Source organism: Vespula pensylvanica, chromosome 14, assembly GCF_014466175.1.
Source record: "Vespula pensylvanica isolate Volc-1 chromosome 14, ASM1446617v1, whole genome shotgun sequence".
NCBI classification, from domain to species: Eukaryota; Metazoa; Arthropoda; class Insecta; order Hymenoptera; family Vespidae; genus Vespula; species Vespula pensylvanica.
This window is the reverse complement of record NC_057698.1, coordinates 4,975,794-4,997,011: the sequence shown is the minus strand read 5'-3', so window position 1 is coordinate 4,997,011 and position 21,218 is coordinate 4,975,794. Positions and strand designations below refer to the sequence as shown.

General features: G+C 31.0%; 2 protein-coding genes and 1 long non-coding RNA gene across 5 annotated transcripts; 1 reads left to right on the top strand and 2 right to left on the bottom strand.

Moving 5' to 3' along the window:
• Positions 1-1,667: 1,667 nt before the first annotated feature.
• LOC122634434 lies at positions 1,668-2,760 on the bottom strand. The gene is made up of 2 exons (XR_006328387.1): positions 2,326-2,760; positions 1,668-1,780 (listed from the first exon to the last, which is right to left on the bottom strand). It is a non-coding gene; the product is annotated as an uncharacterized LOC122634434 (long non-coding RNA).
• A 637-nt stretch (positions 2,761-3,397) lies between these two features.
• Positions 3,398-11,886, bottom strand: LOC122634413 (roquin-1). Of its 2 annotated transcripts, none has more exons than XM_043823348.1 (15): positions 11,733-11,886; positions 10,935-11,097; positions 10,431-10,857; positions 10,129-10,304; positions 9,703-10,036; positions 9,392-9,632; positions 9,132-9,295; positions 8,794-9,056; positions 8,581-8,685; positions 8,277-8,488; positions 8,079-8,194; positions 7,865-8,006; positions 7,714-7,783; positions 7,444-7,635; positions 3,398-7,370 (listed from the first exon to the last, which is right to left on the bottom strand). In XM_043823348.1, exons 2-15 carry the CDS (start codon positions 11,094-11,096, stop codon positions 7,251-7,253), a joined length of 2,724 nt encoding a protein of 907 aa, XP_043679283.1. In that variant the 5' UTR covers position 11,097; positions 11,733-11,886; the 3' UTR covers positions 3,398-7,250. The 2 variants fall into 2 exon arrangements, with proteins under 2 accessions (XP_043679283.1, XP_043679284.1); XM_043823349.1 differs by having other exon boundaries at positions 10,129-10,268.
• Positions 11,887-12,390: 504 nt separating this feature from the next.
• Positions 12,391-21,123, top strand: LOC122634416 (SRSF protein kinase 2). 2 transcript variants are annotated; one of them, XM_043823354.1, is made up of 7 exons: positions 12,391-13,171; positions 13,653-13,866; positions 13,960-14,275; positions 14,448-14,753; positions 14,844-15,026; positions 15,156-15,450; positions 15,541-21,123. In XM_043823354.1, exons 1-7 carry the CDS (start codon positions 12,942-12,944, stop codon positions 15,827-15,829), a joined length of 1,833 nt encoding a protein of 610 aa, XP_043679289.1. In that variant the 5' UTR covers positions 12,391-12,941; the 3' UTR covers positions 15,830-21,123. The 2 variants fall into 2 exon arrangements, with proteins under 2 accessions (XP_043679289.1, XP_043679288.1); XM_043823353.1 differs by having other exon boundaries at positions 12,392-13,171; positions 14,448-15,026.
• The last annotated feature ends 95 nt before the right edge of the window (positions 21,124-21,218 follow it).

Genomic DNA, 21,218 nt, shown 5'->3' with positions numbered 1-21,218 from the left:
TCCTGAAAGAAGAGGGGATACGATGAGACACTAGTAATTGGGTGAGTCTGTCCCGTGAATCGACAGGCAAGCATCGGGATAGGAAAAGAAACAAGGATAATTCGGAAACAATGGATAAGTGAGAGAGAAATTAGAAAGAAACGAGGAAGGAGGTGAGAAGAATGATTAAAGACTGGCATACATGTATCTATAAAATCGATGCGTTGTTGGACACGATATCAATTGAGTCGCTGTACGACAACGACAAGATCTTCTGGCTTTCTGGATTTTCTGTCGAGTTACAAAAAGTTTGCCTTCAAGAATGCAATTTAGACCAGTTTATTTTTTATCCCCCGATTCTTGAATGCTATGTTCCACTTTACTATTATTATATTAATATAATAATAATAATAACAATGTGGAATTATTGATGTTTAAATGATTCATTTTCGCGAAATCTTAAACGACTGAAAATGTACTATTATCATAGCCTTAATATGAAAAACTAAAGAAAGATATTTCTAACTAGCTTTTGTATAGTAATAAGAGACATTTACAGCTTTAGAATTATATTTTATTACTCATAAATTTATATAGTTCTTAAATTATTATCCAAACACTACCATTAGAATTTTTAATTCATTATTTTCTGAACAAAGAATATAGCCTCAATATAAACGTACCCTGAGAGAGAAAGAAAAAGAGAGAGAAGGTATTTCCGCAACACAGCGATTTTGAAAAAACAATATTTATCCATATTCATTTTTTTTATCGATAAATGTCTAATAATATAAAATTTATAATTTCAATGAAATATTAGATTCGCGCGAATATAAGTCAAAACAAGGAAAACATCAAAAATGTTCGGTCAGTTTTTACAAAGAAGAAACAGGCGACAAATATAAAGTTAAATAATATTTTTGAATAAATTTTGGTCTAAAAGAATTATCTTCAGTGGAGACTTATAATACGACTTTTACAATATTCATTACATAAGTATGTTTTGTTGATTTGAAATAAATTAAATCCTTTAAAAACGTATTTTATTTTTGTATGTACAAATAAAATTATATAATGTGAAAGTTATATTATTTCTATTAATATAATTATATCATATTAAATATAACTTGTATTTAAAAAACATTAAAATCTTTGCATATGAATAATAATTAATTTTTTGCCGATAAAGTGAATGATAAAATATCAATGACCTCTTACTTTCGACAAAGATTATTGTATTGCATTTCCAATGAAACTGGTAAGAGGAAATGAGATAATAAGTGTTACAAAGAAATGAAGAAGAATATTCCTTTGCAAAAGGAAAAAGGAAAATTGAAGTAGGAAGGGGAAGAAGAGAATTCTACAAGAGAATTAAAGGAAAGTATGAGGAGATGGAGGAAAAAGATAGGGATAGGCGGAGGAAGAAAAGATGGGGAAAGATTAGGAACTCGAGGTTAAACAGATTTTACAGAAAGGTTTGACAAAAAATGAGACAAGGGGGAAGAGATATTGAAAAGAGGAAGGAGATGAACAGATGTTAAGATGCACAAAATGGTGGAGAAGAGAAGGATGAAATGTGAGAAAGTACTTGGAAAAGCTGAAGAAAATACTAAGAGAGGGGAGAGAAAAGATACTAATACTTTTCTCCCACTATTAGGCTATTTCATTTTTTTTTCCCTTTTTTTCTCAATATGGTAACGCAACGCACTTTCTCCTTCACAACGCCAATCGCGTGAACATGTTTGTTTTACCTTCTGATTCCACGTATATTTGAGGTAGTAATGTAACATCGCATTCAAATCTGTAAATAAATATAATTTCATTATTCGTTTTAATGCGTACTGGAATACTCTAAGAATTAGGAAAATATTTATTCCTTACTTTAAATAAACACGAAGTGATGCTTAATGAGAAGATATATTACAGGACAAGGAATCGCAATAAGGATTCCACTTTATAACTTGTGCGTACGTTCGAATGATGAAAATGCACCTAAGTACGTTTCTGATACGTTATTCTTGAACATAAATGTGTAGTATTCGAAATTACGAACGATACGTTTTCCGTTATACTGATTTATGTTTGGCAACGTGGGAAAATATATATATACTTTTTAAAATTGTTGATTAGAAAAAGAAGAAAAGAAAAATAAATAAATAAATAAATAAATAAATAAATAAATATCATATGCCGACGATAATTTGTGTTTTTGAAAATTGAAAATAATGGATGCATCTATAATCGGTTTATTATAATATTATCTAAATCCATTTTTGAAAAAATTGTTTTTCTATAGTGACACCGAGTTCATATATTGTATATACGTACGTTTATTTTTATTCCTACCTTTTGAAACTATCTTTTTTCAACTATCATCATTGAAACGTATACCTTTCTCTTGAAACGTACGGTATAAGCCATTCGTTGCATCATACACGAAAAATAACATGCGCATTACAGTTGCAACTATCAAGAATATTGTTTTCTAACAATTTTCTGTCACAACTTGCTAAATGGAACCCCAGATATTTGCAGTCATTAAATGACACGCGTGTTATATTAAAAGAAAAATATATCATCACTTTCCGCCTATTGACAGAGATGAAGGCTGAAAAAAAATTATTAGAAATATGCATACAAAAATAACAAAATTCAAATATGACGACTAAAGACAATTAATAAATATAAATTATTAAGTTGAATATTGCTTAAAAAACAAGATACGTACTATACGTATAAAGAAAAATTAATTTATCTGCAATTATGATGGAAAATTCGAGAAAAGAAGCGAGTGTAAACACATCTCGGTATTACGCTTGATTATAGTGAGCGTTCCCGTCCCCTTTGAAACAAAAACCAGGCGTGCGACTGTCTTTTATTTAAATTAAACATGATCCTTATCGACTTTAAGGTTTCCTTTGTTATTTTAATATTTTTGAGGGGTATGAAACACCAAGGGTCATAATGACTAATACAAAATATTGAGTAGATAAATATATTACACTTTCACTTACAGTACATTTTTGAAAAATACATCAGACTTACGCGACCATATCGCATGGACAAACACACACGCACGCACGCACGCACGCACGCACGCACGCACGCACGCACGCACGCACGCACGCACGCACGCACGCACGCACGCACGCACGCACGCACGCACGCACACACAAAGACGCAATTCAACAAAATTTGTTCAGTACTGTTCATAGAATGGTATGATGATACAAAACGATCAACGAAAATGAATATTCTATACGATATATTCCACGTACTTTTAGCGACCTTTACAAAATAACAAATATTTGAATACATACATTTTAATAATTTTTCATACATACATATATTATATGGTCTATCATACCATACTATATACATATATGATAAGTCTTTTCAGTTTTCTTGTTTCAACATGCTGTAAGATGATGAAAAGAGATATAAGAATTTTTCTTGCATAACACAAAGCTCTTTAAGACTAATGTTCCTTTATTCCTTTTTTTTTTAAATTACAAACTCAAATTCTATTGCTAAAGCATAATGCTAATATAGCATGTATATTTATTCTCAACATCTTACACAATCAGTTTTCTACTTTTGAATAATAATATTTAAAAAATGAAAGAAATAAGCCGTATATTGTGAATACTGGTTTAAGTGTAATTTGATAATTTCGTACAATGAATATTATATAAATGTTAAAAAAAGGATACTTAAGATTTTCAAATATGGAATATAACAAAAAATCTATACAGGATCTGTACTGCTAGTGCCAAGTGCATTGACTATATATTATATACCGATATGTATATAATTATTATCGTTTTGTATGTTCAAACAAAGAACGTTAGTATAGATTGTATGTGATTTCATACCATCAACATAGGTATGTGTGTATCATTATACACATAGTGACATGTTTAACATGCAATTAATCTGAAGCTTGCACAAACAGTATTGTTGCGCTTATTACTTCCCATTATACACAGCCCTCTTCGCTTTTATTTTACATTCAAGTTAATGTTTCAAATTATGAATAGAAACGAGAAAAAATAATTAGAGCTTGTAGAAAGAGATCACATATAGAATCTGATAAAATTGATAAAAAATGTAAATGTTTCTTAGTAATTTTCCATCAATTTTATCTCTTGTTTTGCATTCTATATATAACTTTTAACAGGAAAAATCAAAATCTTACATAAACTATATATGTAAGAGACAAACGTCGTAGCAGTTTTCAAAATGCATATTTAGGAATTATTAAGAAAATGATATATAGACTTTATCTGTTTGCATCCAAAAAATAAATTACAATTCTTTATCAATTATAAGATACGAATATAATTTCCTGGAAAAGAGAATAAACAAAATTGAAGTTTTTATTTTCAATCTTGTTTTATTCCAACTAAAACTTTTATATCAAATGTTCTTAATGTATAAAACAGGGAACGAAATATAGATACCATGGCCGCAATTTAAGTGTTAATATAATTACTCATAAATTAGAATAATTATCAAACTTGTAAACTAATTTAGTCTAATTCAGAAGAAAAGAAATTTAATATTTGAAAAGAAATTTAACATGTATTTTCACATATAATGTCTATTTCTTCTGAAAATACTATACTCTTTTATTTCAGCTATTTTTACATATGAGCAAAATTAATAGATGGCCCCTTTCTGCAATATTGTCATTCATATTGGTTAATATGGCCAATTTTTAAACTGTATACGCGGGGATAGCTTCAACAAAATGAAAACAGTCTGTTTTTACCAAGGTATACTTATTAAACGAATTTTTATATTTTGGTTCCATCTATAGATCTTGCAACACTGAAAATAAAACTTTTAATATAATAATAATAATAATAATAATAATAAAAAAAAAACAATTTTTTCTAAAATTTATCCAACACTGATAATAAATTATCAATATGAAGTAAACAATTTGGTTGTTACTATTTTCGGTAAGCATTGCTTTTGCTATTAATTTGCATACGAAACCTAATAAACAAATTAAATCTATGAATTATTTGTATATCTCATAACGTTATAATTTTTGATATTAGGTATCAAGTAAAGAAAATTGCACCATTGTCTCTATAATTGCTAAAAATCTAGCTATGTTCTAAAAATAGATGTACTTCTTATTATTTCCAATACATTTATATAACATAACAAAACAGACATTATAAACCAATTATATATTATTATTATACTGAATAATATTGTTCACCCATTTCAGGTAAGTAATTAATTGATACTTGATAAACAAATATAAGTTTACAAAGTAAAATTCTGATACATAATGAGTCAACCTTTGTCAACCTTCATTTTGCACAAAAAATCAATAATGTTTCTTCCACTAAAACTGGAATTATTAATATTTATGTTATATATTATTTCATAAAAATAGGAAAACCTAAAGACTATTGCAATGCATACATTAAGATGCCATAAAAGAGCGCAGTAAGTTGATTAACATATTCTATCCTATGAAATTTTTCATCAACATCTCGATTTTAAAAAGCAGATAGCTTTTATTCATAATCAAATAAAATCTATAGATCTATAAACATTTTCTCTCAAGAAGTGAATAATTCATTTAATAATTCATTTAAAAAATATATGTTATCTTTTAAAAAGTCAAGTTGGCCATGTTACACAAATTTTTAATCATCATTTTTTGGTCAACTATCGTTTACTGGTTGACAAAGACAAAATATAATGATAGTATTAATATAAATTATTTCAAGTTTTTACAAAGAGATATAAATTAATAAGACAATTTGATCATCGATTTTTGGAAAAGTTTATACGTTAAATAGTTATATATATATATACACGTATATATGTATATATAAACATAAAAATGCAGAAGTTTAAAGGCACAGAAAAAAATCATGGTTAATTTTTGCTTGAAATAGGCTCCTAAGGTTACATTTAATCATATTAATTTTACATATTTATTAAGAATTAAGAACAACGACGAACTTGTGAGTAAGATTTTTAAAACTTGAAAAAATATATAATACTAATAGATCTGTTTAAAACGAAAATAATTTTTTATAGTATAGTATTATCTTTGTTAATATGGAAAATTTGTTTGATTAATTTTTTCTATTTATATAGGTGAATACACTAAATAATACTATGATGGAATTGTTATAATTATTCTATAAATGTTTAAAGATAATAGAGATTATAATTTGTTGTTATATTAGTTACTCATACAACTTAAAATCTTTTCTTGCCAAAAATGCTCATACTTTCTTCAGAAATTCTGCTTATATAAAATTATATAGAATAATAAAATTCTATCATTAATATCTTGCATGTCAATAATGATTCAGTAAATGACCAGAATGATAATAATTATATAAAATTTGGACAATATATGTTAATTTCACCTATCTGCAATACTTATGTATAATTGTATATTTTTATCATGTAACCTTCACTTAGGTTAAGTAACATTCTTCTCGAATGTCTCTGTAATATAGTATGTTTTGCTTCATTATGCAAACATATAAATTGAGTATACTACATTGTCATGTTTATAAAACATTGACATCAATTTCTGTTAAATTTTAACAAATCTGTATTCATATGTCCATTTGTTTTTCAATGAAATTTTTTACTTTATTACAAGCAACAACCACCTTTCGCTTGTCCTGACGAATGTGTTTAGCAAAGCGGCAGCTGAATTATTAAGTTTCCAAGTACACTAAGTAACTTCTTAAATGTCAGTAAAATAATATAAATAAAAACAATCTGGCTTTCTGTTTGACTAAATGAATCGCTTTTATAAATTATTTCACGTGTTTAACAAATTTTTAAAAATATCACATATTTACAGCAATAACTAGTATGTTTAAATATCCAGAAAGGTGTTGTTTTTATGCATAAGAAATATTACATATTAATGATTACAAAAGCGAGTACATGCGAAAGTAGTAAGTCTACTTTACACAGTACTACATCAACAAAAAGGTTTCACTTATCAATTGGATGATAAATCTAAATTTATGCTGTTAAAAATGTTCATGTAATCATCCTCCATATATAATTTTGATTTTGAGTAGAAGAATCATAGATCTTTCTTATGCAAAGAGTAAAAATTCTACTTACTTTCGATTATCCAATTATAGAAGTAAACGCATTGACGCATAAAAGTTTTCTTAAAGAATTATACGAACATGTGAAAACACATGCTTTTTCTTGAGTCATTGTCAGATCTGGGAGTTAATATTTAATACTGCAAGAATATGTTACTTTTTCGAATTATCTTCTTCGCTCGACCAATGTTTTTCCTGTTCTTGCAGTTCAAACTCCCATCGTAATTCTAATTCGCGCATATCATTCGCAATGCCAGCCTCGTATGTATCTTCCTAGATATTAAAATATATGCCTCGATTATATTTAAGTCTATATCTTTGTTGTATTATATCTAAATTATTATACCTCTTCGGTCTTATAATCCTGATTGAAACTTTGATTCGTAAGCAAGTTAGCTGGTGATTGAATCCATGGTACGGTACCATAAGGACTCCAATTTCTCACATCCTTTTCTTTTTCTCTAATACCTGCTTCAATCATTTGCAACTCCTGTGCAAGTCTTTCACCAGCTGTAAAAGCTGCACCTTGTGTTGCAAGCTACAAATATTCATAACATTAAAATATATTTGAAGTTAAGAAAACAAAATATGATTATTTCTGAGATATCAACGATACCTTTAAATCATTAATTTTCTTCTCTAAATGTTTCAATTGTTGTTTTACTTTCTGTGATTCCAAGATTAAACTGCAATAAATGTTATTAAAATCACTTCAAGTAATAAAATATTCAGTAAATACATCGATCTAATGGTTCATTTAAACTTACTCTTTGGACATACATTCTTGTTGCAAAAGATGTGAGTGTGTTTGTGATTCTGATATATTTCGTCCAAGAGCAATATATCCATCTCCATAATTAGATGTAGTAACAGATTGCATTCCTCCGTTTGTACCGATAGATGCATAAGCTATGTTACAAATATATCGCTCAAATATTTCATTTTCTTTGTATATTATTGAAGAATAATATTAGTACTTACGCTGATTACCGTAATACCATGATGAAATGGAATTAGGAGCTGGCATAGGTCGAAAAGTAGATATTGCAGGTGGACCCTCGTTATATAGACTTGTAGGTGGTACACCATTTGGAGATCTTATGAAAAATTAAAGTTTTGTGAAAATGAAGAAAAAAATAAACAAAAAGAGAAAGAAAAATCATTATTTATTATACAGACCTTATCATGGTTTTTGATAATTTGGATATTGGTCCATACTTGCTCGAAGGTGAAGCGTCAAATGGTACAAATTCATCATCAAATAATACAGAATCTGTACATCGAAAATTATTACTGCAACTCATATTTGATGCAGGACCTATAGGACTTCCAGATGAATTTGCCCATATCGATAAATTCGATGAAAGCACATCTCCTTGGATGTCACAATTCTGTAAAAAAGTAAAAAAAAAATATATATATATATATATAATGTAACATGACATACGCAGAATCATAAACAGTATAGATTTACTTCTTATACCATTTTCATCTGAGGAGCTTGCTTGCTGACTATAGTTTCAAGTTGATTCAAAATTTCCATTCTACGTTGTAACAACATTGCCAATGTTTTTGCTACTGTTCGTTGCTATAATTAATACATAAGTACACGATCATTTATGTATAATTAATAACAAATATTCGCATTAAGCACTTCTTCATATTTCATATAAATATATTATTGTATATAAATTACCTTTTTACTATTAGAAATTCCGTTTGTTACACCTGATGTTACTTGCGGCAGATCCCACATACTCATATCAGTTGTGTTATAATCTAAAGATGCTGCAGGCATAATATAATGAGGACAATGAATATCCATGCTTTTCACTGGAACCATATGTGATAAATTTTGTGGTGGTGGCAACATGTAACTTGTCAAAGATCCAACAAAATTATTTTCGTTACTAATGATAGGATGTTGCGTTGGACTGACTTTACTCAACGAATTAAAACCTAGAAAAAATATTAAAACCTTAAAAAATTCTAGGAATAAAATGATAACTGTTGTTATATTGCAATATTACATACTATCCCTATGAATATCATGCGGTTTTATGGAATGATAAGGTGCTTCTTCGCTTTGCTTAAAAACCTTATTGTTTTGAACAATAGATTTATCCGTCTTTAATTCCGTATTGGTATTCAAAGATAAATTTGTTCTGATACTCAACTTTCGATTCTTTGATCTATACCTGGCAAAAAAAGAAAAGAAAAAAGAAAAGAAAAATGTACTCCATTAATAATACAATAAAGAAAGAAAATATCTTATTTACATAATTAAAACTTACTTATCAAGTTCCATGTCACTATGTGCAAAGGTACAATTGGTAGCTCTCGGACAAGATCCTCTAAGAGCAAGGTCTCTACACATGCTTACTTTATACTTTGGTTGACTTGGGCCAATATTATGAGTACCATCTGAACATTTCCTGTTTCCATGTTGCTGAATGAATTCCACCAAAGCTGCAACCACAGTTCTAACAGCTTCCAGTGCTGCACGACATTCAGCTAATGTGGGCGGTTCTGTTTCTACATAACACAAATATATTACATATTTATAAATATAACATGTATTAAAAAGATGCAAGGATGTAAATACCTGGACTAGGATCTATTGCAGCTAATAATTCTAGTTGTGGCCTTAAACTGCTAAGTTGTCCTGGATCAGGTGTACGTTGTAAGGCAATAACTAATTCTTGCACACTTTGAGCAAAAGATTGTGGCGTTTGTAGCTTGTCAATAATACTTTGCATATGAGACTTATGACCAGTATCTCCGTATAATAAAGCGGACCATTGATCAGGAGCTATTCGTAATCCAGCTTCAGTTGCTATTTGAACGATTTGTGCATCGTGTTCTCTTCTTAAAGCATCATATGTTCTAAATTCTTCTTTTAACTGCATTAAAGATGAATCACCTTCTCTTTTAGATACCTAATTATGCGAAAATTGTTAGTTTATGAGAATGCATTAGCAAATATAAGTGTGTGATAATGTGATAATTAAAAAAGATAAATAAACCTTACCTTAAAACAACTTGCTCTATAAAGAAGCTGTACTACATGTCCAATACTTGTTTTTGATGCTTGTGGAAAATGTGGTTCCAAACGTTGAACCACAAACATTACTAAAACTTTTCTTGAAAGAGCTGAACCATCCTCCAAAGCTAAAAGAACTAGTTTGAGAACTTCCTCTTGCATTGCTAGCAGAAAGAATAAAAAAAAGAAAAAAAAAAACAAAAACAAAAGAGTATAAAACAAGAAGTGAAAACCAATTTTTTATATGAAAAATATTGAAAAAGTTAAGAGTTTAGTACATATAATAATACCTGGCCCAAGGAACTGACAACCACGTGCACGTACAGCAGCCCACAAATTGGCACTAAGCTGTTGAGGATTTTGATGTTGTAATATTAGCTCTGTAACAGATCTTTCTCCTAAGCTTCGAGCTGCTCGTACAGCGCGTGCTCTTCCCTCTGGTTCTACTAATTGACAGCCTACCAACGTAACCAATTTTCTCTGCATTGGACGAGACACAAGTCCCATTCCTGCTGCTATAGTTGGATTTGTCTGACATGGTTTCAAATAAAGCGCTAATTCTTCAATGCAGCGCTTAGCCACTAAGTAATTAGCATGATCTTCAGGTGGTAATAATTTTTGATACGATGTTGCAACATTTGTTGGAACAGTATTACCAACTAGTTGAAGCAAAGCTTCATTTACCGGTAATCTTTCTATTTCAGTGTTTATAGTACTCTAAAAATGATATTGTTTAATGGATTACATTATATATAAAACATTTATATTTTATGTAGTTACTATAGGCATTGTACCTGATCGAAAGGGCATTGCTTGCGGTGCAAATTTGCTAGACAAGTACTGCATATTGTATGACCACATCCTAAAGATATCGGACCTCGTATGGCCACATCAAAGTCATGACAACAAATTGGGCAAGAAAGAAATTCAGTCCACTGTGGTGCCTGTATTGGCATTCTAAAACATAGAAACAAAGTATTTTAATATATTCTTACTACTACTAACAATAATAAAATAATTAATTCTATAAATTTTGAAATATTTAAATTTCTTACATAAAATGAAATATTTTTTACATATATACTTTTAAGTAAGTTACATACTGCAACAATCTAAAATATTTCAATAGGTAATAGATAAACATGTGCTATAGAGTTTCTTAAAATATTCATACATATACACGTAATATACTTGTAAGAATTTGTTGTAAAATGTCTTTGTGTAAACATTCAATATTAAATGCTTAGCAATTTTTATATCCATCGTATTTAGAACTGTTTGTTTAATCCCCTTTTGATTACGTTTTATTACGAAAACGATCTCTAAATAACGTAATGGCAAATGTATGTATTTCTATTAAATTAATAATATTAATCTATCAACATTATCATGCACATACACACACGCGCGCGCACACAACATATTATTGTCCATGATCGTCGCAATGGGATTGTTTAATTATTTGCAATAAATCCTCGTGACGTCTGTTCTACATTTTATCTCTACAAAACACAGTTGTGCTTTTATCGTCGTATGACGAACCTATTCAACTAAGAATTAACGTGGAAACTTTTTTTTACATCTAAACTTACCTCGTTATTGTCTTTACAAAACATCACATTAATTAATCAGTTACTTCGCACATAATTCTGCCATTAAAGCAGGAACAGATGAATCACAGATAAGATGAGCTCAGCATGATCTCCATAGACATTTCTACGTCGCTGGCATACACGAGGAAAATAATCCAGAAAGATAGATTATCTCGACCACTCGTCAGATGGTGCTCTTGTCTATTACGAGCGATTCGCATGAACATTAATAATACGAAAAAGCGTTATAGGACTACGTAAGAAACAACCAATCAAAGACTGTAATATCTCATTTATTGTCCAATAAGATTTTCATTGAATCCATTGGAAAAAGACGATTGACGATATCAGTTTCGATTGGTCGAATTATTAAAAATGAAATTTTTAAATTTATACCATTAATTGCAGAAGTTTAATATTTCATAAACGGGCGACTTTTTTGCAGAGAAATATTGAGGATAGATATTACAAAAGATTATTAATTAAAGAAACGATCGTTCGTAAAGTCGGTAGCACAGGAAATCGCGGTGATTGACCGCGTTAAAGGAAAAGAACGACGAAGGGAGAAAGATGGTACTGTTCAATGTTCCAGGCAAGCGCACTGTATACAAATCATAGTATATCGAGTTGAAATATGAACGATAATAATAGATAGAGCATAGTGATATTAGAGGAAAGATCAGAGAAAAAATCAGTGTTCGAAGTATTCAAAAAGCGAAATCGATCTATCGATATAACGAAAAGAAAAGGAATAAAACGATAAGATGTACGATAGTATTGTAGTATAGCGACAAAGGTGGGGTGATGGTGGTTGGTCCTGATCGTGATCGTAACGTAATAGCGGTAGTGGTTGTAAGGTTGTGTCGGTGGTATGGTATTGCTGCTGCTGTTGCTGCTGCTGCTGCTGTTGTTGGTGGAGGTGGCAGTGGAGGTGGCAGTGGCAGCGGGGGCAGCCATACTCAAACAACCGCCGAGCGAGGAGCGCGGCGTGGCGTAGAAATGAAACGATAATACGGCACGTTGAAACGCTCACGGCCCGGGGACGAGGCGCAAGGCGTGAGTGTGACCGATTGGGCGTAAAAGAATTAGAAGACAGAAAAGAATCAGGGCGGAAGTGCGGCAAAGTTCGCGGAGGAAAAGGAAAGAGTGTGTCGACGAAAAGAAGGGGGCTCCGCCGTCGAATCTCGGTGGTGGCACGGAGTGGACGGTATGAGCGCAAAGACGGACGTTAACAGGCGAGTCCTAGCGATTCAGGCCAAAAAGAAGAGGCACAAGCCGAGTAAAAGAAAAGGAAAAGGTAATTCTCAGGGTGATACGGACTCAACCACCGGACAGTGCTCAAAAGTACAACCAGCCGCCGCACGGCAAGGACAAGGATCCGACTTCTTTCAAGATGCCTCTTCGGGACAGAGGCCGTACTCCAGCGATAATGGAAATAGGTAACTGCTTACCATTAATATGCCATCTATTCGAACTTTGCTAGAATTATTTCGGGATCTATTCTGTATTCCTTCTCAAATTTAAACGAATATCTTCTTGGTTCTATTTATCTTTTCTCTATTTACGAGTAACGACGTAATAACGAGCTCTTTTTTTCTTTGAATTTAGAATTAGTAAATAAACAAGCCTTTATTTTCTCACGCGATTATACGACGATATGGAAGCAAATTTGTCGTTGTAATAAATCGATTTTTACGATATTATCGCGTTAATATATCACGTAGTTTCGATAACGATTCCAGTTTTTTGTCATTTTGGAAGTTATGTGCATGTTGGGGCAAAATGTGTGTGTGTATGTGTGTGTGGTGCGTGCGTGCGTGCACGCGCGCGCGCGCGCGCGCGTGTATTTAAATATATCAGCTGTATGTTTAGGAAAAACAAATCTATGAGAATTTTGTTAATGGTCGATTAAATTTTTAGATTGGAACCATGTCACAGCTCGAGCAATGAAACGATAGAGGATGATGATGAAGTGTATAGTAGCGAAGATGAGGAGCAGGAAGATAGCAGTGATTATTGCAAAGGAGGTTATCATCCTGTGAAGATAGGGGATTTGTTTTTAAGTCGTTATCATGTGACTCGAAAACTTGGCTGGGGTCATTTCTCTACAGTCTGGCTTTGCTGGGATCTACAGGTATTTGAATATAAATATTAGGATAATTTGTTTGTATTCAATACTTTTGGAATATATGTAGGAATTAATTTTTAAAAAATGTTCTATATGCAGGATAAGCGATTTGTGGCACTCAAAGTAGTGAAATCTGCAACTCATTTTACTGAGACTGCTTTGGATGAGATAAAATTATTGAAAGACGTACGTGATATCGATCCTAGCGATCCTAAACGAAATAAGACCGTCCAGTTACTCAATGACTTCAAGATCAGTGGCATTAATGGTCTTCATGTTTGCATGGTATTCGAAGTGCTTGGACACAATCTTCTTAAATTGATCATAAAATCTAGTTATAGAGGAATTCCAAGAAACAATGTTAAGCGCATCATCCGCCAAGTCCTTGAGGGTCTTGATTATCTTCATAATAAATGTAAGAGAAAGAGACATATCTCTAAATCGATGTGTATTTAGACTAATTTCTTGTGACTAATTTCTTACTGAAGCACACTAAGTGAACTAAATATCCGCAAATTTAAAAATATACATAAGACAAAGAAATTTTTACCACAGAAACATAATGTCTAACAAATTTATTTTTCTAGGTAAAATCATTCATACAGATATCAAACCTGAAAATGTTCTCATATGTGTAGATGAAACTTATATAAGAAAATTAGCTTGCGAGGCAACCGAATTACATTCTTTGGGTATAAAATTACCAGTTTCTTTAATTTCTACTGCGCCGAAAGAATTTCAAGAACCCACGCCAAATTCCAAAATGTCTAAAAATAAAAAGAAGAAACTGAAGAAAAAAGCTAAACGGCAAAACGAATTGTTGAAGAAACAAATGGAACAGATAGAGGAAATAGAAGAACAGAATAAACTTGCAAATAGTACAAGAGAAAATGGTGAGTTGGAGACTAATAGTCCGGATCAAGATGTGAATACAGAAAGTATAGAAGATAATACAGAAAGTAAAGGTTCTCCTGATATCTCAGAACCATCTGTACCATCGTTACACATCAATGGAGTGGATGGTTTAGCAGGTGGAGAAAAAATAGAAAATCAATCAACCGATCGGTCGGAGAAAATGGAGAATGTGACTTTATGCGATGTAGACAAAAGTTGTGGTGAAAGTACTCTACCACGAGATGCAGAAGATACGGACGAATGTAGCGAAGGTTAGATTTCATTACTAAAATTATAAAATGATCATTATGTTTGCTCATTTTGTATTTTTTTTTCTTTCTTTCTTTCTTTCTTTCTTTTTTTTTTTTTTTTCTTTTCCTTTTCCTTTTACTTCTATTCAGGACGTAATTTGAATCCACCTGAGAGCAAACAATTAAAACGGGCATCTGTAGCACCACTTGATCCAGCTACGGTAGATTGTGAAGTCGAAGTAAAAATAGCTGATCTTGGAAATGCATGCTGGGTTCATAAAAAATTTACAGATGATATACAAACACGACAATACAGATCTTTAGAGGTGTTGTTAGGATCAGGATATGATACTTCTGCAGATATATGGTCCACAGCATGTATGGCATTTGAATTGGCAACTGGTGATTATCTTTTTGAACCACATAGTGGTAAAGAATATTGTAGGTTAGTATTTGACACGATCTATTGAGAATGGCATCATGTAGAATAGATAACATTTGTGCACGTATATTGTCTTTTAAATTATATTTTCAGAGACGAAGACCATCTAGCTCATATTATAGAGCTACTTGGAGAAATACCTAGACGTATAGCGCTCTCTGGAAAAAACTCGAAAATGTACTTTAACAAAAAGGGAGAATTGAAGCATATTACCGGATTAAAACCATGGGGACTTTATGAAGTGCTTACGGAAAAATATGATTGGTCACCGAGCGAAGCACGCGAATTTGCTGAATTTTTAACTCCAATGTTAGAATTTGATCCAAGTATGCGAGCTACAGCTGCTGAGTGTCTGAAGCACCCATGGTTACAAATCAAGTGATCCTGCTTTTATTTTATTTTCTTTTATTTTATTTACTTTTTTTTTCTTTTTTTTAATTCTTTTATCATTAAATTTCTGAGATCCTCACTCTTTACCACCCTGATGCAATTACAAGTCGAGAGTGTAATAGGAAGCAGAAATCAGAAAAAGAAAAAAGAAATTTTTATACCCAATTATAGTTTCAATTTTCATATAAAACGAATATACAACTAGGAGCGCACATCTTATATTTATTTCATATTTTAGGCCATAAACAAATTATAAGACGCAGCCTATATATGACACAAACATAGCACATCATAATGTAAAAATATACGCGAATGATGGCTCGACGATAATAAACTTTACTGATAAATGTCTCGATATTATTAGGAGTTAGACAACATTTCTATAAAAGAAGTTAGAAATCAATTCTATGAAATTTCGTTACACAGTGAGGTATGCTTCCTAATGAAATACTCTCGACATCAACCGCCTATACGTGTATTTATAAATTTGTTAAATCATATTTTTCATTTAGCGATGACAACTTAAATTAAAGTTAATAGTATTTTATTACTTTATACATTCGTTACATCCTTCGTATTGGTCACTTTATTTATCTACAAGTATTCCAAGAGTCATGGTACCCACTCATAAGATACTTTATAGATATTTAAGGGCAGGCCCGTTAAAACACGTAAATTTACCTAACTCAACCTAAGTAGATTTCTTTTTAAGATGATGTTGGTTACTATAAACTCTTAATGAAAGTTTTTTTTTCTATTAACTATTTTCTGTAAACTCTTAGACGTATAATGTAAATCTCTCACTACCTCGTTGCATTAGATATTTTAAAATACTCATACACACATGCCGGAACATGTAGTTAATGCACAGAATATTTCTATGAATTTATAATGTATTCAAATGTACGAATGATTGGTATCAAGTGAGAGTTGGTTACCAGATTCTTGGTATATAAAGCCAAGCTAGGGCGAACACAAATCGATATGAGACAATACGTTTTTGCTGAATATTTAAAGGGGCACAAATATTTGAGTAAACAAAAGATTGTTAAACTATATATATTGTAATAGGAATATTAGTCGAACGCATAAGTATCTAAAGCAATATTAGTTTTTGGTTATGCAAATTTTATGAATTTCAGCAGTCTCATTCCAAAAGTAATGCGGTTTTTTAAGTTTTAAAATAATGAAAAAAAGACACGTTCAGCTTTAATTTAAGATATATTTACCGCTATTATTTACAATTTGTTCTTATCTTAATTTAAAATGTTCAATATCTTGGCTATTAATTTCTCATTATCAGGGCATTCTGACTTTTATTCGCATTCAAGACTATAATTTCCAGAATGAAGAGACTGGAACCATATTTGACCTTAGCTTACACTCATAATACCTTGAATCATAAATTTTGCGTATTTTATTGATTGTTGCTGTAGCTATGTTCTGGCAAAATTCCCAAAACAAAATATATCTTAAATGCTCTTTTAACATTTCCATAACGTTTATTTTTTTCACTCTTAAATTCACGTGTGAAAAATTAAACTGGCACACAATTACTTAAAACACTGTAAATTCTAATAAAACATATACATTGTACGAATTCACAATAACTGTAAAACATTACATCCTCCATTTTGACCAATAAGAAAAAGTCGCTTTACTTATGGGATGACCTAATATCTTGTAGTTTCAATCATAGTGAAACATTTGTTATTATATTCTTTTGAAAATGAAGCGAACGTCTTACACAAATTATCTTATTTCGCCGTCGTGTTCCGAAATATCGATTCTAATATATACTTTCCTATGTCTGAAATTCTCTATGTTAAGTCTGAAACACCTCGCGCGCGCGTATGTGTGTACACAAGTTTTGCATAACCATTTTCATACATGGACTAATCATTGAGCTCTTTGCCGGTAAATTATTTCCTGTTTTATATTAAAACAAAAGTAAAACAAAAAGAAAACAGTGCATATACTGTATTTTCATCGTCATCGGCTCATTCACGTTATTCTGCTTCGTCCAGCAGTTCAGATCTATTCTCTATCGTTCCCTTTCTCTCTTTTCTTTTTCTTTTGGTAAAACTTAAACTTAGGGTTTCATATCGACATGTGGATACGCTTATGTGTACGTACAAGGATTATAATAAAATCATGCTTTGTTTTTTTTTCTACCTCGGTGTTTCTCACCAGGTAAAGCGATTTTATTTATATAAGTATTTATCGTCACGTATCATAATCATTTTGTTTTCCGTCAACAACAAATTTTGTAAAAAATAATGGAAATCTGTATAATAATTGATCTCATGCGAACAATGCATCTGCTCTCACTAACAAGGTATCAATTTCGAGACTAAAGTCCTGGCACAATATTCTCCACATACATAAAAGAAACGTATTGTTCATTGTACAGTTATTTTTGGAAAGGGGTAAAAAATTTATCGATTTTGTCATTGAAATTACCATTATAATTTATTATATACTACTGTACTGCGAGAAACAGGAAATATTGTGACATATATAAGGTTTACTACGATATTTTTTCTGTGACAAGAAAGAACAAGAACAAGAAGAAGAAAAAGGAAATCAACAACACTGAATAAATAAGGTCCCCTCTACTTGTAATGCAGTAATTAGTATGAAACGCGTTTAAGATTATAGATGATTCGTTTAGCTAATGATGCGCCCTATGCCTGTTTAATTGATTCTATAAGCTATTGAATCAAGCACGCAAGCCGTAGATATTATTGCGGCTTCGCATCATCTAATGACGATCTTGTCGAATTTGTACAGTACATATTAGAGTAAATAGCGAATATACACAGATATAATTTTCTGAGAGGATTTAATGGCCATTGAAATTCGTTGGTATCATTTCGAATTGCGTCTACCTCGTTACTTTTATTTTCTTTCTTTTTAAATTAATCAGTCAGTAAAATTTTAAATAGCTATAAATGAGTATTTTACATAGATAAATCTATTATTGAAGATAAGAAGAGTTAGGTGAGAACAAAAGACGTTAAACTAATTCGCTCGAATCTATAACGAGAATCGACTTCAAAGGTGAACGTTTTAAAAACACAAAAAATCTTTTGAACTTTTCATGAGATGGGAAAATATTTAATCGGCTTTATCACGTTGACGGATTTCACTGGCCTGACGTACGTTCGTCTTGTAGTTCATATATTGCAATTAAAATAGAAAGAAAAAAGAAAGAAAAAAACCGAAAAAAAAACAAACCGGAAAAGAAACATGAATACCGACTTATGTAGAGATATAAATCCATTATTTACGTAGACATGTACGATGGCTGCTTAAATGCTAGTTAGAAAACAAAATTAACTGACTTGTATAACTTTGAAACATCTGAACTTAACAGACGTTTTAACAATCTTCTCGTGCGTATTATAATTAATAATACGTAATAGAATTACCGTTAACGGCATGTCTAATAATACATACGTGTATTTCTAACTATTCGAAGATAAAAGAAAAGGAATAAAGAAAAAGAATGGTTTGTATAGGGACCCAATTTTGAACTATACCAGTGGATCATGTTCCAATCGGTAGGGGAAATATTAGAATGTTTGGTAATGGCTTGCTTAAATAAATTGTCGAAATGTCAGAACTCGTGGGAAAAAGAAAATTAAAAAAAGAAGAAAGAAAACAGAAAATTATGAAATGACGTTACAAAGAAAGAAATTCGAAAAATAGGTAGAAAATTAATACTATAGTAGTCTATGATTTTTATATAATTGCAAAATAACAGAAGACTAAGAGAAACTATTAGACGATAAAAAGATATCGTAAGAACGAACAATCGAAATTAATCATTTTAGTGAACGCAAAATAAAAAATGAAAATCAATACGACACTCGGACGGGGAAAAAGAACACCAAGTCACAAATGTACTCGACCGATGCCTATTGTAAATATATATACACGGAAATGGTCAGAAGACAATTTTCTTTTGCATAGCGTTCTAACCGTGACTGACTCTTCATCGATACAGATTTAATCGTGAGTAACGGGACAGTTATCGGAGATAACAAAAATTTGATAAAAGAAGCGCGTATATCTTACTGATTGGTACATAATCAGTCTGGATCGTGGAGTCACGAAAAAGATTTTGTTAAAAAATTATGCATGTTTAGCAAATTAAAGCGCAAAGGTGTATTACGAGCCATACGAAAAATTTGAAAAAAGTAAGAAATAATGACTAAAAATTGTTGAGAATAAAAAAAAAGAATAAAAGAAAGACGAAAAACAAACGACAGAAAAAAACAAAAGAAAAAAAATACATTATATAGGACATCTTCATATGTGTGATCATTTTTAGAATCGTTTTATCGTTTTATCGATCGAGTAAAATCGAACAAAAGGATTAACTTTGAGCGATAACAACAGCAAAAAAAGAAGAAAATACATACAGAAATAGCGTTGTAAAAGTTGACTGGTGTTTTTAGAGAACAACAAGCTTCCGAGCTTTTAGACAATATCCTAAATATTAGCACTAATGAGTGCCCCTTTCCAGCCAATTCCTTCTTCCGATATTGAGAAAAGTAAAATCCGATTACGAGAGAGTAAAAGAGAAGTGTTTAGAAAGTTTTAATCTACCAATCGTAGAAAAAGGAACGAGTGAGAATTTAATGATATATATATATATATATATATATATATATATCTTTTTTTTCTTTTTTAATCTTTCTTTCTCTTCCCTCGAGCTATAATTCGTTTCTCGATGATCGGAGTTAATATCGTTAGATCGATGCGATTTAAGTTTCATCTTACTTTGTTACAATTCTTTCATCCTCGAATTAATCCCTTTCATGTCACGAGATCGTTTTTCGTTTTTGCACTATGTTCGTTTCTACGTTTATTTGTTTATTTCCTTCTCCCCCCCCCCACCGCCCCGATATGTTTCGCAAGATAAATGAAATAATAATAATAATAGAAAAAGAATAATAAAAAATAAAAAAAGGAAAGATAAATCCGTGAAAAAGCACGTTGAATCGACACGATGTCTCGTGTGTTTCAGTCCTTCGAGATCGATAGATTTCTCGCAAATACACGAGACATTCGTAAATTAATATGATTAATTGAAAAAAGAAATGAACGAGCCGAAAGAAATAAATGGATTTGATGTTTAGATGCTGCCTCCATTATATGCCCTGCCACAGGAAAAAGTACGATAATAAACATAGACCCATGTACCCACCTCTAAGAGAATGATATATATATAAGAAATAAATTCGCAAGAAAATAAAAATAAATAAAAAAAGGGAATTTTTTCTTTCCAATTTCATCCAATGCCCCATTAAGTGAAAGAAACAGAGACAAAGAGAGATAAAAAAGGAGAAATTTGTTATGGTTTCGCCTTT

Coding starts and splice junctions, on each gene's coding strand:
- LOC122634413 (XM_043823348.1), bottom strand. CDS start 11,096: ATGCCAATACAGGCACCACAGTGGACTGAATTTCTTTCTTGCCCAATT. Junction 10,858..10,934: donor AGCAATGCCCTTTCGATCAG/GTACAATGCCTA, acceptor TATCATTTTTAG/AGTACTATAAACACTGAAAT. Junction 8,007..8,078: donor ATGGTATTACGGTAATCAGC/GTAAGTACTAAT, acceptor TTTGTAACATAG/CTTATGCATCTATCGGTACA.
- LOC122634416 (XM_043823353.1), top strand. CDS start 12,942: ATGAGCGCAAAGACGGACGTTAACAGGCGAGTCCTAGCGATTCAGGCC. Junction 13,172..13,652: donor TCCAGCGATAATGGAAATAG/GTAACTGCTTAC, acceptor TTAAATTTTTAG/ATTGGAACCATGTCACAGCT. Junction 13,867..13,959: donor GGCTTTGCTGGGATCTACAG/GTATTTGAATAT, acceptor TTCTATATGCAG/GATAAGCGATTTGTGGCACT.